This window comes from Pocillopora verrucosa, chromosome 6 (genome assembly GCF_036669915.1).
Source record: "Pocillopora verrucosa isolate sample1 chromosome 6, ASM3666991v2, whole genome shotgun sequence".
Lineage (NCBI taxonomy): Eukaryota > Metazoa > Cnidaria > Anthozoa > Scleractinia > Pocilloporidae > Pocillopora > Pocillopora verrucosa.
In genome coordinates, this window is record NC_089317.1 from 18,185,272 (window position 1) to 18,201,186 (window position 15,915).

General features: G+C 37.5%; 1 protein-coding gene across 1 annotated transcript; it reads right to left on the reverse strand.

The window, feature by feature from the left end:
- Positions 1 to 506: 506 nt before the first annotated feature.
- LOC131797571 (fibroblast growth factor receptor-like) lies at positions 507 to 14,229 on the reverse strand. Its single transcript, XM_066168962.1, has 12 exons — positions 14,172 to 14,229; positions 10,817 to 11,194; positions 9,843 to 10,112; positions 7,292 to 7,537; positions 6,318 to 6,575; positions 5,573 to 5,623; positions 4,978 to 5,091; positions 4,842 to 4,860; positions 4,617 to 4,647; positions 3,338 to 3,641; positions 3,060 to 3,170; positions 507 to 706 (listed from the first exon to the last, which is right to left on the reverse strand). Exons 1-12 carry the CDS (start codon positions 14,227 to 14,229, stop codon positions 507 to 509), a joined length of 2,040 nt encoding a protein of 679 aa, XP_066025059.1.
- Positions 14,230 to 15,915: the final 1,686 nt, after the last annotated feature.

Consider the following 15,915-nt stretch of genomic DNA (forward strand, 5'->3'; position numbering starts at 1 on the left):
TCCAAAAAGACGCAAACTACTTTTATTCTGCAATACGCAGTTATTTCATAGAACGTTTTAATCGAAATAGGATTCTGTAGTGTAACAGTTAGCGACTTAAGACGAATTTTTGAAATTTCAAGTTTTAACTCCTTTTCTTCCTTGACACATAAATGGGAATTTGTTATATACTCCAGTTTAGCCTGAATATCTCGCAAGATCCTCTTTATTCCCATCTCTGCCTTGGCCTATACTAGAGAAACCCGGAGATTTTATTTCGATGGGGTGCACTTGGAACAATGCACAAATATCGCCATTCACACATTGGAATAAAACTTTGATGATTGCGTGAGAATTGGGAGGGTTCCCGGCACTAAAGAAATAGCCTCAAAAAGACAGTAGGAATACGTTTCCATCTCCCGAGCGTGAACTTGTGAAGACATAATATTCTATGCAAGAGAGAGCTTAACATGACGATACACCTTACAAGAATATTTTAGAATAAAGTTTGTCTTTTTTGTTTTTAATTAACTTACAGATTTTGAGGACAAGTAACTCATTCCATCAGCAATTTGCCAAGCAAACCTCATTAGCTGCTGTGACGTCAGATTTGTTTGGGGTTTGATATCCGGGTCTTTGTAGTAAGTGTCTTTTAATCCACGGCTCTTTCTCAGGTAACCCAGTAGATCCCCAAAAGGCACATATTCAATTAAAACCAACAGTGGTTCTGAAGAAATTAAACACGCTAAATGATAAAAATTACTCTCCAAAAATTTTGATAGATAAGTAACAGGTCACCGTCACCATTCTTCAAGGAAAGCACAAGAACCGGAATTCATGGTAATTTTAAGAAGAATGGATGGAAAATTAAATTACGGTTCCTTAAGAAAATATTGTTAAATTATACCTTATAAGGTAATCGTCTCTGTTTTTGCGTTAGACTGGTCAGTTCAGTCGCAAACATTCTCTCTATCTCGATCTAAGTCTATTAGAAAGTCCAGGAATGTCTGTTTTACTAAAAAAACTAAAGTTATGGCAAGCGATGCTTACTTGCTCTGCTCAAATGGAGTGGCACTGTTATTGGAGCAAATAGTCTATTTTGAACAGGAGTGAGGCTAAGGGTGACCTTGGTATGATACAAACCTTGCTGCTTTTAAAATGTAGATTACTTTGTTATCATGCTCACTAGATACTGGTCTCTATCACAACATGGTCAACTTCAGCCTCACTCCAAATCAAAGGCTTGGCAACTTAGTACACAACTAGGTACACAACTAAGTACACAACTAAGTACACAACTAAGTACACAACTAAGTACACAACTAAGTACACAACTAAGTACACAACTAAGTACACAACTAAGTACACAACTAAGTACACAACTAAGTACACAACTAAGTACACAACTAAGTACACAACTAAGTACACAACTAAGTACACAACTAAGTACACAACTAAGTACACAACTAAGTACACAACTAAGTACACAACTAAGTACACAACTAAGTACACAACTAAGTACACAACTAAGTACACAACTAAGTACACAACTAGGTACACAACTAGGTACACAACTAAGTACACAACTAAGTACACAACTAAGTACAAAGCTAAGTACACAGCTAAGTACACAGCTAAGTACACAGCTAAGTACACAACTAAGTACACAGCTAAGTACACAGCTAAGTACACAGCTAAGTACACAGCTAAGTACACAGCTAAGTACACAGCTAAGTACACAGCTAAGTACACAACTAAGTACACAGCTAAGTACACAGCTAAGTACACAGCTAAGTACACAGCTAAGTACACAGCTAAGTACACAACTAAGTACACAGCTAAGTACACAGCTAAGTACACAGCTAAGTACACAGCTAAGTACACAGCTAAGTACACGGCTAAGTACACAGCTAAGTACACAGCTAAGTACACAACTAAGTTCACAACTAAGTACACAGCTACGTACACAGCTACGTACACAGCTAAGTACACAGCTAAGTACACAGCTAAGTACACAGCTAAGTACACAGCTAAGTACACAGCTAAGTACACAGCTAAGTACACAGCTAAGTACACAGCTAAGTACACAGCTAAGTACACAGCTAAGTACACAGCTAAGTACACAACTAAGTACACAACTAAGTACACAACTAAGTACACAACTAAGTACACAACTAAGTACGCAACTAAGTACGCAACTAAGTACACAGCTAAGTACACAGCTAAGTACACAGCTAAGTACACAGCTAAGTACACAGCTAAGTACACAGCTTAGTACACAGCTAAGTACACAGCTAAGTACACAGCTAAGTACACAGCTAAGTACACAGCTAAGTACACAGCTAAGTACACAGCTAAGTACACAGCTAAGTACACAGCTAAGTACACAGCTAAGTACACAGCTAAGTACACAGCTAAGTACACAGCTAAGTACACAGCTAAGTACACAGCTAAGTACACAGCTAAGTACACAGCTAAGTACACAGCTAAGTACACAGCTAAGTACACAGCTAAGTACACAGCTAAGTACACAGCTAAGTACACAGCTAAGTACACAGCTAAGTACACAGCTAAGTACACAGCTAAGTACACAGCTAAGTACACAGCTAAGTACACAACTAAGTACACAACTAAGTACACAACTAAGTACACAACTAAGTACACAACTAAGTACACAACTAAGTACACAACTAAGTACACAACTAAGTACACAACTAAGTACACAACTAAGTACACAACTAAGTACACAACTAAGTACAAAGCTAAGTACACAGCTAAGTACACAGCTAAGTACACAGCTAAGTACACAGCTAAGTACACAGCTAAGTACACAGCTAAGTACACAGCTAAGTACACAGCTAAGTACACAGCTTAGTACACAGCTAAGTACACAGCTAAGTACACAGCTAAGTACACAACTAAGTACACAACTAAGTACACAACTAAGTACACAACTAAGTACACAACTAAGTACACAACTAAGTACTGCAACTGTGCACTACTTATCATCTAAGGGATACTGTTACAGAGTAGTTCATAAAGAAAATAGGTGACGAAGAAAACACACTGACAACGCATACCAGATTCGGTAACACATCCCAGAAGTTTGATGACGTGAGGATGTGGTTCCAGTTGCTTCATTGTTTCGAGTTCATTCATCAAATCGCTCTTGTCCGATTCAATAGCGTTCGCTAAAAGTTCGAGTTGAAAGTATGGAGTGGAAAATTTCTTAACAAGCAATATAAAAAGTGCTCAAATAACAACACGAGAAATCAAATAGCAAAGAGCTGAGCAAAACCTAAATCTAGACCAGTTTCCATTTCCAAGGAAAATATTTAAAGTTAGTATATGAGCTCACATTTAAGCATCTTAATGGCCACTGCGGTCGTTTCGCGCATCCCTCGAAGTCCTACTGCTGTTCCCTTGGCAACCTGACCAAAAGCACCCTTACCAATTTCTTTTTCTATAGTAACATGATGTCTCGGAACTTCCCAAGATCGAGTTGTTGGATGAAGATGCGCATAATCAGGAACTGGACTGGCACTTTCTGCTTTTCTCCCATTTTTGCCGGCTTCTAAGAGATCCATGTACTCCGCAGGGGGCTGGGCGTCTTCTCTCGAGTCGGGCTGGCTTGGTTCGATATCGTCCAATCCTATTCCGTTCTATTGAACCAACACACCCGTTTAGGTATAAACACATAAAACTGTGATCAATCCCAATAATGATCATACCTGGTGATATGATCTTTAATAATACAGTAATACAGCTGACCGATTTCGATATGACTAACGTTTATGTTCTTCCTTTATTTTACTGTAACAAAACATAATGTTCTTTGTTATTAAAACTTTCATGGCCAACGGAATAATCCAGGTTTATAGCATGTTCGCCGAAACTACGAACGGCGACATAAGGATTGTCGATTGGAAGTGAAATTCTTGGGGAAATACACACCTGAAAAAACCATAATGAATAAAGGGGTAAGTTTCTAAAGAAACTGTGATGCTGCGTCGGTGGGAGAGTATAGCAGGTAATTTAGTGTTAACAACTGGGTTGAAAACGTAAATTAGCCACCGTAAAGGGTAAAAAAGCTGACGTTTCGAGCGTTAGCCCTTCGTCTGACGAAGGGCTAACGCTCGAAACGTCAGCTTTTTTACCCTTTACGGTGGCTAATTTACGTTTTCAACCCAGTTGTTAACACTAAATTACCTGAAAAAACCATAGCCGTGCTCACTCTTCCGCCCCAATCCCTCAACTACTGATCAATGTTTAGGTCACCGAGAGAATAGGGCGGCAAAAAGAGCTCAAAAACAATTATTTGGAAGGAAAATGTTAACCGAGTGCAAACCGTGTGGTTGTCTATGAAGCGCATGCGCAGCCAAGGAGTTGAACGCGGAACAACCGAATACAAATCCAGCTTGGTAAAGGACTTGATCCCAGGAAAAACGGATCTATCCGCTCAAGAGGCCTCTGCTACTATTTTGTATCTGCCACTGATTTAACAAGTGTTTTTAGCAAAAACCCTCATTTTTTCTTTTCATTTACTGCAAGCGCTTATTTTCCTGAAGAAAAGAGAAGTAAAGTTGGAAAGTTTCTCGTCGCACACTAATGACCTCAATATCTCAGCTTTTACTTACATCGTAAACACCTCTGTCATCCTCATAACTCCTACATTTGAGAAAGCATACGATTATTCATAGCCAACAGGGAAATTTTTATTGTTTACTATTAATCCGCAGTTCAAATAAATGGTTTTCGGCATATATTCACAATCGTTCAGCCAATAAATTTTTCAGTTTTTTGTGATGTTTTCATGTCTGGCGTATTTCATCGACACAATCCGAGTTGCAACAAATTCTTACCTCTGTTTCCCTACGGCGCCTGAAAAATAACAATAGTAAAAAAGGCAGATGATATGGACGTGGTTCCAATATTTCTCTTGTCTTTAATGAATTTTGTAGCCAAACTCTCTAACATAGAAAATGAATTGTTTCTTACCTTTCCTGCGTAGCCAGATTATGTAAATTATTAGAAGAAAGATTATGAAGGCAAGAACCCCAATTATGGCTTTGAGAATGACGTCGTTACATCGGCAATTACATTCCTCAGGACCTAAAAAGGATTCTTTTGTAAAGCTTAATAAAGAAATATTCAAACAAGGTTTTTACTAGTTATTTTGACCCTTTCAAATTTATCAAATTTTTTATGGACCTAGAGCAGCAACCAGACGGGCAACGGCATTCTGGGCAATGTATCAGGTAAAGTGGTGAGCCGCAATTTTAGTAATTGCTTTGAAAGGATTCGAACCCGCGCTTCCCAGCTGGGCAACATAAACCACTCATTGGGAAAAAGGGAAATTTAGAGAGTTTTTCTCTCCCACGAAGTAATTTAATCACAACTTTTTTAAAGAAGTACATTTTACTTGACCTGCGGATGAAATCAAATAAAGCCGTAATCTCTGCAGGTGAGATGCAGTTTTAGCAATTGCAATAAAGGGGGAAAGAAGCATACCCCAAATTCACATGTTTTATTTTAATAAAAATATTTTAGAAGGTCTTGGTTTAAGAAAAAATGAAAACAAAACAGCATTTACCTGTGGGAGTTGTTTGGGATAAAGTGGCAACTGTACTTGATGCTGGCTTAACTGTGGAAAAATCAAATAAGGCTTTTAATGATCGACAAGAGATGTTCAATTTTTTTCGTAAGTGGTTTCGGGATGCTGTTATGACAAACTATACATTATAAACCAGTTATCATAACTATTATCATTGTTACTTTTGTCATGATTATTATTATTATTTTCAATGAATTACCAAATTAGTTAGATAGTGTAAAAGACATGTATAGATAATCATATGATTTCGAGTGCAATTTAAAATATATATGCACGAGTAAATTTTTAAAAAAAATTTACAAGTGCATAGTCATTCCAAATTGCTCGAGAAAAATCATGCGATTATGTACTAATAATATATATTTAAAATACGAGATAGCTTATCATAATTACGCAGAAGCAAAGCGCGCGCATCGAGTGCAAAAATAATTTATTTAAACCCTGCAATTGACATTGTGCGTTCGGTCAAGATGGAAATTATTCATTAATAATGGACCTCCATCTATGAGAGTATTATACAACCTACGTATATATTGAGTAAGAAAGTTAAAACGGATATCTGCACTTACTTAATGAAATAAAAATGTGGAATAATAACACTCTTACGCTTCACTAGTGCTCTCCAGACGTCCTGCGTACATCCATAACTTTATATACACACGCTAAGCAGGAACCAGTTCTTAAATGATTTATTGGAAAACGTACTTAAACCTTTTCAACTTACCGACCATTAGCAATAAGTTCACGGTTGTATTTCCTAGTTCATTTTTTGCAAAACAGGTATACCATCCTTTGTTTCTCAAAGCAACATTCTGAACCTCCAGAGTTGAGCAATTAGTAACTTTTTTGCCGCTGGTATCATTTCCTTTGTACCACGTAAGGACAGCTGGGGGGTTTCCAATATCCACAGGGCAACCAATAGACCTGTCTTCTCCTAACTCCAATTCAATGGTTGAGCTTGACCGGGTGGCTGATGGTTTATCTAGATACAAAAAGGTAAAGGAAAGATTTGCAATCTCAATGGAGACCAATATCACAAGGGCTACTGAACTTCGATTGTTAAAGCCAATAAGTATGTAAAGCAAACTATGGGAATATTTACGAAAGAATAGCAATTAATCTGCCCTGGTGTTATTTGTATCTTTGCAAAGTAATGTTTCTTTTAGTAAACTTGCTAACCTAGATAACACTGTTTTAATTACAGGCCGGTTCAACGTACCCCAAAAAAATCAACAATAGAAACATTCATCCAGCTTTGTCACATTTAACAATAATATTACTCTATATCAACACTTCGTAGGTCATACATGCATACACCTCAGAGAATAGCTAGAAACACGATTGACGTAAGAGAGAAAATTGAACTAAGGATGGAAAAGACAAAACAGAGACAAAGAGTTCTCAAATCCTGGTCCTGGTCGTCTCCTTAATCATTTAACGGATATATTTGAGACGCTACATACTACGATTTCTCGCTTCGTCAAGGGAAGCACGTTTCAACCCCGTTCTTTTTCCCAACGCATTCTTATCACCAGCTGGATAAATTTTTATGTACGTATGTGCTTATAGTTTAACACTGGAAAACTTATAGCCATCGGTAAATCGTTTTTAGTTGTAGGGTCAATTACAGAAAAAAAAAGACAGCACTAGTCGCTTCGCTTTTAGTAAAAAACAATCATGTAGAGGATGTGTTCTTACACTGTACATCGATGAATACAGTTGAAGAATCACTTCCACAAGTGTTGTTTACAATGCATCTGTACTCTGTTTGATATCCTGTGATGTTAGTGATGTTCAACAGCTTTCCTATAATAACCTGACCACTTTTAACATTCTCCCAAAAAACAGTTAAGGGAGGAGATCCTGTGGTGACCTTGCACTCCAATGCGACATTTTTGCCTTCCTTGACTGTTACATTTTGTATGCGTTCCATGGCAGGTGGGACTTGAAGAAACAAACAAAAAGTAAATAATAATAATAATAATAAGGTAATAAACGCATTTATACTTTTTCAGCTTTTTAAATTTATCTTAGTTAAAAAAGATATTTTAAAGTTCACACGGCAACCAGGTGGACAATCAGACATGGTTTGATGCTACTCTGGTTTACAGATTTAATGAATGTAACCGAAGAAGTTACAATTCATAGACCCAATCTTCTTCAGTTACATTCATTAAATCTGTAAACCAGAGTAGCATCAAACCATGTCTGATTATCTTAGTTTTTTTAGATTCTAGTTCTTACCGCAGCATAATGATTGTAAAGCACTACGGAAGGTTAGCTGAATAGTGCTATATAAATTGATATTATCTCTATTATATTTTAAAGCTACCGAAGAGCTGATAAACGCCATAGAAAAAGGCTCAATTCTAAAGCGCACAAAAGATGCTGTTAAGTTTGATGCAACGCTTATCGAAAGAAAGATAAGTTTTTGCTGATTGAATTAACGAAACTTGTTAAATTATTCTGGAGACTGGTTTGTTATCATGATGCGAATACTGAAAACAATTGTAACAAAATGGTTTCAACTACAACACAAATTTATAACAGATTTCGAAAGCATCTGGGCATTTTACACTAGAACGATTGTTCGCCTCAGACTGCTTGAATATTGTTGAACATGAGACTATAATCTCTTGTATAGTCTTTGACTTCGTCTTGGAAATTATTTAATAATGCTAACTTCGACTTCAGCTAATAATTGTTAATTAATAGGCTACTATATAAATTTATTTTCAAAATTGCGATTGTTTGTTTAAATGATCCAGATGAAATAAAACTCACCTAAAAAAAAATAATTGTGGAAACTACTTAATTTTTTAAGGTAAGGGGTTGTAATCAATTCAGTGATTGGTGGATTTAGCTAAGTAGACTTAGTGTGATTGGTTGCTTTAATTGTCCCATTACAGGTGTCTAATTACAGTCAACCGTCCTATTACACTTGGCAATAACAACTCTACAGAAAAATATGTGAAAAGTAAATCTGCTAATGCACCCATCACATTTGAGGAAATTGTCATGGTTATGATTAAAAGTGAATCAATGCTTAACCCTTCCGGGCAAACGGCTTCAAATATTCAAATTCAATTAGTAAGATAGGTGTGTAACTCTTAATCAGGATAGAACTGTCTTAAATCAAATTTCCTTAAGTTTCTGAAAATTTAACGATATGATTCAAGGATTAGCTCTGAAAAGATTCAAGTTAGGAAATGATTAGCCAATGTGGCTGAGTTTTACTAGGATTGTCGAATTCCAAACAGCTGCCCAATTACAATTTTTGATGTAATGTGCAATTATTACATTTCCCGAAACAAATACTATCGGTTAACATATTTGTGGATTCTTCTGTTGGCAATAGTTCCTAAATAGCATGTAATTTCTCTTGCTATACAGATCAAAAGGAAAGGGTCAGGGCCAGCTTTGGAAAGGTTTGATTCCTAAAAATTTGTTTAAATCAAAGTTACATTTTAAGAGCATGAGAAACTCCAGTTATACTTGTTTAATGAGAGCAGAAGTAAAATTAAGGTTGCTCCCATATTATAGGATGAGAAATGGAATATTAAGGCAAAGTATGATTTAAATTAATTAGGGCCCTTTAATTACGACTAACTTGAAAGCTCTTTATCTTCATTAAGAAAAAACAACAACAACAACAAATTCAACAACACATCACACAAAGACAAGACACAATATGACCGCGATCATGTCAACTTAGTAGTAAAATATCAAAAAGTTTTTTTTTTTTTGCTTGGTATTGTTATGGTTTGTTTTGATTATTATTTTAATAATAACACTATTAAAAGTAATATTTGTTGAGTGCCTTTTTTATGGAATATTATAGATAACATCTTGCTGAGAAGTAAGTCGTTCCAATTACGGTACAGGTGGGGCTAAACTTCCTTATGCTATTTAAGTAGGAACGTAATAATTGCAGGGAAGATCCACTTCGTGTGAAGTAGCTATGTTGCTCAATTACCAGAGCTGTTGAGAGATTTTCAAAGAGATTTTCATACAAGAAAAGACATGTACATTGTTTTCTCGATTAAACGCTGGGCCCCTATTAAAAGACGGCCAAAAAAACACCAGGTCCAAACTGGCGATTTTAAATAAACGTCGGAGACGTTTATTTATTAATCACAATATTGATACTTGAAGCGAAATTAGACGATCGAGTAAATGAAGATAATCATTCTACTAAATTAGGGATCTAAACTTTCACAAATGAGTACATGTAGGAATATGATCTTACTTCCTATAATCACCTCCATTGTCTGATTGACAGGATTCCCAACTCCACTGAAAGCTGTGCAGCGATATGTTCCATTGGAGCTTCCGTCGATATTGCGTATGACATAATACCCATCTAAAGACGGGAGTTCTCCACTGTCAGTGCTATTGTCCCACACTCTAGTCCACGTAATATTTGGTGTTGGTTTACCAGTTGCATTGCAACTCAAAGTAACCATAGAGCCCTCGCAAACGTCTTGGTTCCCGCTCGCATTCACAATCTCAGGGTGCTCTTTAAAATAATATGGTTTTGAATCAAGAGACAAAGTTTATTCCTCAATTACAACCAATTTCCTATGTCACCATAGAAAGTCATAAAAAACTTCCTGTTAGTACAACTGAGCAACACAGCTTTCGGTTCAACCTGATTTCACAATCTGTGGATTGTGTTCAATAGGAATTTCATTCTCAACTGTCTGTCTTGTTCAGACATGTTTAAACGCCGGCAAAGAAAAAATAAGTCTGCTGAACGAGGTCAACCTATTGTTAAACCTTCCTCATAAAGTGCTTTGGAACAGCAATTCTCGTCTTCTTTCAATTTTCATGGAGCCACATCTCAAAAACAAAAGAGAAAACGTCAAATGATGAAAGGAGACGCTTTTTGTTTCATTAACCCGAGAAGTTTACCAGTTGTGCTCTACCTCACATACCCCCAGACAGTTTTCCTGGCTTTCAAACATACGGAAAGTTAGCTATTCTGCACGGTTTACTACAACATAAATTCATTGTAAGTCCCTCTTTTACCTAATGTGACAGGGGAGAGGTCTGAATCCCATACAAAACTAATTCAAATGCACTATAGAGGGTAGACGCGTCAATTACGAGCCACACCCCTTCGCCACTGCTACGTTTACTGGCAATGAATTTTTCCATGCCACTTAATATTTACCTCAAAATAGCAGTCTATAAGAAGAAATTTGCTAATTTGTACCTTACCTAAAACTGTAACATTTACTTCATGATCAGCAAGAACAGTCCCATCGAGCTGTACACTGTACTCAATCTTGTATGTTCCTTCATCTTCTGTCCTGACATCGTTGATAAGTAAAGTGGCTGGATCATTCCTATTAATCTCAATATGTGGTGCCCTGGGTTCATTATAAGAAAGTGTTCCTAAAAAGTTTAAAAAGGTTTTGGAACCAATCAGATCATAATCTGAACGTGACGGATTGAACTTTTTCCAATAAATTAAATAAAATGTCTGACTCTTGGCCTGTTCATCAGCAGTTAAGTTGAACTTCCAGGTGAGCGACTTGTCCTCTCCTTTTGTTACCAATGTTGGATTTGCTGGTTGTACCGTCCAATTGAAAGATTCTGAAGTTCAGCAAAATAAATATCCTTAAACAATTGAGACTGATGGCGATATAGAAAATTTCATGACGCAGAACACGTTAGAAAACCGTTATTAATGCTTAAAAAATGAAACCGCTCTTATATCATAACTATCTCTACCCAGTCTCTTTCGACACTGCTCGTGGAAGAGTAGAGATGATACAATGCTTGTAATTTAAGTTCCTACTTTTAAACAGGAATTAGCGTGGTTTAATGAGATAAAATTGGTAGTTACGTGGTGGAAGAAGTTGTCACTCTTTCAATTCTTCCGTCTCATGTTGATTTTTGAACATTAACTGGGAAGGGGTTAGCTCCTTTTACAGGTACAACAAATTGAAGTTAGATTTGTAGCTTAGTTTTTACTGATATAAACCTCTAGGTGGTGCTTCCTGATCGAATCGCCCAACTTTGGGAATTATTTTCCCGGCGTCAAAGAACTGTACGTCTTTGACTTAATTTCAAACACGTTTTAGAAACCGTTTTAGAGACCGTTTTCACAATGCACATGTATAACAATTACCACCCTCTAGTTGTAAGAAGGTATCACAAGCAAACAATACCAGTCTCATAAACGTTCTGTTCATCACTTGGTAAAGCGGGTTTCTTGTTGACTCAAAATCCAACATCAGTTAGACAGGACAGTACAGTTAGTGAAATACGAAACATTCGCTCGCATTGAGACAACAAATTCGCAATTAATCATGCTTAGTAAGAACCCGACGTGAGTAGCGAGTTCTTCGAACAAACACGATTAAGTAATTCCGTATGAAAATAATCGCGTGGATTCAAACAAAATCATCGACATTGTACAGTTTATTTTGAAAGGATGTGAGTACTTACAGCGCTGCTGAAACCGTTTAAACGTTACTGCTTTATACCAATTTTTTGTGTTAATAACAACCTAATCTTTGGTATACACGGTGGCCATTCACTTTTTGTGCTCAGTAACTCGAGTTCAACGTTCGACTTAAAATTCCATATCTTCGCACGTCTATGTATGAAACTCCGCTGACTTTTGATTTTCCGAGTCAAAATGTTTAGGGATTGCTGGTAAGGTACATTACAAAATTTATTCATCTTGCGTTTGTCACTGATCTTATCAGTGGGTTGCGCGGACGATAGAGATCACGGAATTTCCAGTCCTTAGGAATTGACGACACAGTGTTCAAAAGCGCTCTCACAATTTAAACGTCTAGAGCTTTAATACAAATAAATTCCGACACTCGTTCAAAGAATTCTTCTAAAAACAGCTCTCTCATTTAAGATACACTTCTATTACATAAACTGCGGTTTTATACAGGAATTTTCGGCCCTAAGAAAAGCTGTAACAACACACGTGAAAAATATCGTATTTTTTCACGTGTGTTGATATAGCCAATCAGCTGCTGAACGTCACTCGCCTTTGGTCCCACTCGGTCAGGTTGATGAATGAACGGCGAAGCCTTCACGATTCACAGCACGAGGTAGTTTGTCAGACCTTTCCCGGATTATGACGGCTAAAACGCTAAAAAATCCGTATCGCTGACAGACAGCGAAAACTTTCTTAGAAGGGGAAAAATCAATATACTAAACGAAAAACCGAAAGTTACGTTTCAGTGGCTTTGGTGTTGGCATTTTTCGCGACTGAGAACGAAAATCGACAACTGAAGCATTCGTCACTGACCGATTTTGGCCGTTTACCTGAAAGACTTCTTCTGTTGGTAAGGACAAAGTCAATAAATGAGAATTTTGTAAATTGAAAATCACGACTATTGTTGTTTTCGTAATCAGGATTCAACGCATTTTTCCATCTTAAGAGTTAGCGCCAACGCACTCTACGATTATTATTCGGGGATTGTCGATTCCTTTATTTTCATTCATTATTATAACATAGCTAGTAAATTTGTCTAATCAAATTCAATTGCGCGAGCGTGCTTCATTTAACAAATAGAGAAGCCTTGACTGTGCTCTGTTCTGTTATAAAGCACGCAGGAAGCGGCTAGAGCACGAAAGTAGCGTACATTGATTACATCTTTAAAACAGCACAGCTACAGCGCCAGATAATTCTTCAAGTTATATATTTTCATTCTGTGATTAATGGCGCAATTCTTTTTCCACATAGTCGACGCACTAATTCATTCAATTCACACAAGCAATGAAATGACCGATTCATCCTACCGGCTAGTGGAGCACTCCTTTTGCAAATGACAGATTTTCATTCCCATTTCGGCGATATGACACGAACAAAAGAAAAGTTTATAATCAACGTTTAGCTAAAACGCAGTTTTGGATAACAACCACTGAAATTAAATATGCTTGAATAACGATGATTATAGAAGCATTACAGGAACAATTGATTTAGATGAAAACATTTGCTGAACGAGAGTGTGCTGTTTTTAACCGCTGGACTTTTTACCCACCTTACCTCAAAGAACTCCTTATTTTACAAACTTATAGTATCAGAAATAAGCATGATAATAAATACATCGTTTAAGGGACCTTTCATTGCACTGCATAACGTAGAACCGACAAACCAAAATCAATTACGGTGCTGACGCATAAATTTTGGATGTCTGGCGTGATCATTTGTAAAAGTAATTTTTTGATAATCTTTGCGAAACGACGTTGAACGAGGTTATATTTACATGACAGTCACTTCCTTAAATAGTCACTTATGAAGCATAATTCTGGCTAATTCCTTTCAGTTTGGACCAAAATGCCACTTGAGAGTATTAGTTTTCGCGTCCGGCTGGTTGCCAATCTTCTGGCAATCAATATTTGATTTGATTTTGTAAATGGAATATGAACATGCCATCTCATTACACGAGAAGAGAGACTTTTTTCGCTTTGTTTTTGGTAGTCTTACAACTAAGTACGATTGAGGAATGATTCGTTTGCTTATTTGCTGCATTTTTTGCAACTTAGCGCTCACCATAATCAAATGAAACGTAAATTGATAATCTTTATCACACTGACTCACCTGAATATTGAATTACGCAAAGAAATATGATGTAGTACGAAACGATAACAAATTCCATTTCTGGATTGCTGAAAGTAAGAAGAGTATTTGCATTTATATCACAAGTCTTCAAGTGAAATTAATATTCCTCTTTCGTGACAAATCAAAGATTACGTGATAATAAACTTGCATTCTTCCGATGATACCACCATTGTTACTAGTCTCCCTCGCTGCCATTTTTTGGACGCACGCAACGTTCCCCCAAAACAACGGCTGCTGACGTCAGCAGTCGTTGTTTTGGGGGAACGTTGCGTGACGTCCAAAAAACGGCTCCGAGGAGACTACCATTATTACTGGATTCACAGAATTACAGTAATGGAATGAATTGCTATCATGAGATCTCCCGCGGGTACTATTTCCTGTTACGTCATCCTTTATTCCGTATATGCCCGAGTATCAAACGACACGCAAACGCTCGTGCATTTATTATTCTAGATCAAGCGCGACATTTCATCCTCTACTGATCGGTGATTTAGTATTTAGACTAAACCCAGGTCCCACAGGGATTAGCAGAATACCGGCAATAGTGTCCTCGCGAAATGATATTGTAAACAAAAACACAATGACCTAAACTGGTGTTCGTCGGAACATTAAAAATCTTATCAACATTACTTGTTGTCACAACAACCCTACTCCATTACGAATACCGAATTTCTGCTTACAGAATTGCCAGTCCGTACGCAATAAGACTGCAGTTTTCCAAGAATATCTGTGCAGTAATAAGATTGATGTATGTGCATTAACTGAGACTTGACTATCCTCGGACGATGAGGCGGTTAGGGCTGAATGCACTCCTATTGGATACATGCTTCATGATCAAATACGCTCTCAGCGAGGTGGGGGTGGTATCGCTCTGTTGTCTCGCACAGAACTGTCCGTGACCCCTCACACAGCTGGGGAAAAGACCTCGTTTGAGTTTGGTGAATATGTTGTCATCTTAGGAAACAACAAAGTCAGGTAGCCATTATCTATCGGACACCGAACTCAGAAAAACACCCAGTAACGATATCCACCTTTCTCAGCGAATTTGCTTAATACCTAGAATCAATTGTGCTGTCATCTGAACGTCTCCTCATTGTAGGAGACATGAATATTCATGTGGACGTCCCAGATGATGCCGACGCTATAAAGTTTTTAGATCTCCTGGAGTGCATGGGGCTAACACAACACGTGATTACACTAACTCACCGTTCTGGACACACTTTAGACTTGATCATTGCACGGGACTTGGATGGCCTTGTTCAGACCACGCCCATCTCTGACAGTTTCTTGTCAGACCATTGCACAGTTCTATCTGAACTAACTATCCGTATGCCGCCTACAACTGTTAAGGAGGTCTGCTACCGGAAGACTAAGGCTATAGACATTGAATCGTTCAAGGATGATCTCAGGAAATCGAGACTATGCCAGGACCCACCCGATGCACTTATTGACCTTGTTTCCTGTTACGGTTTAACCATGACCAGCCTTTTAGATAAACATGCTCCACTTCAGAAGAAGACTATGACGGTTTGTCCGCGGGTTCCTTGGTTCAATAACGAAGTCAAAGAAGCCAAGCGTTCTGGCCTTGTCATTGTTAACGCAGGATCCACTGTAATTGGCTAAAGCTGTAGTGGTCTCCCTGCTTGAGATAATTAGGCGAAGCTAAATAAATAAAATATCTGTTGAATAGATCCCAGCGTATTGTAATCGGCAGTGCAAAGTC

Excerpts from the sequence above, each read along its gene's own strand:
- LOC131797571 (XM_066168962.1), bottom strand. The coding sequence starts at position 14,229 with ATGGAATTTGTTATCGTTTCGTACTACATCATATTTCTTTGCGTAATT. Across the intron at positions 5,092-5,572 it reads ATCCCAAACAACTCCCACAG|GTCCTGAGGAATGTAATTGC; the intron begins GTAAATGCTGTT and ends AATCCTTTTTAG. Across the intron at positions 707-3,059 it reads GGGATGTGTTACCGAATCTG|AACCACTGTTGGTTTTAATT; the intron begins GTATGCGTTGTC and ends TAATTTCTTCAG.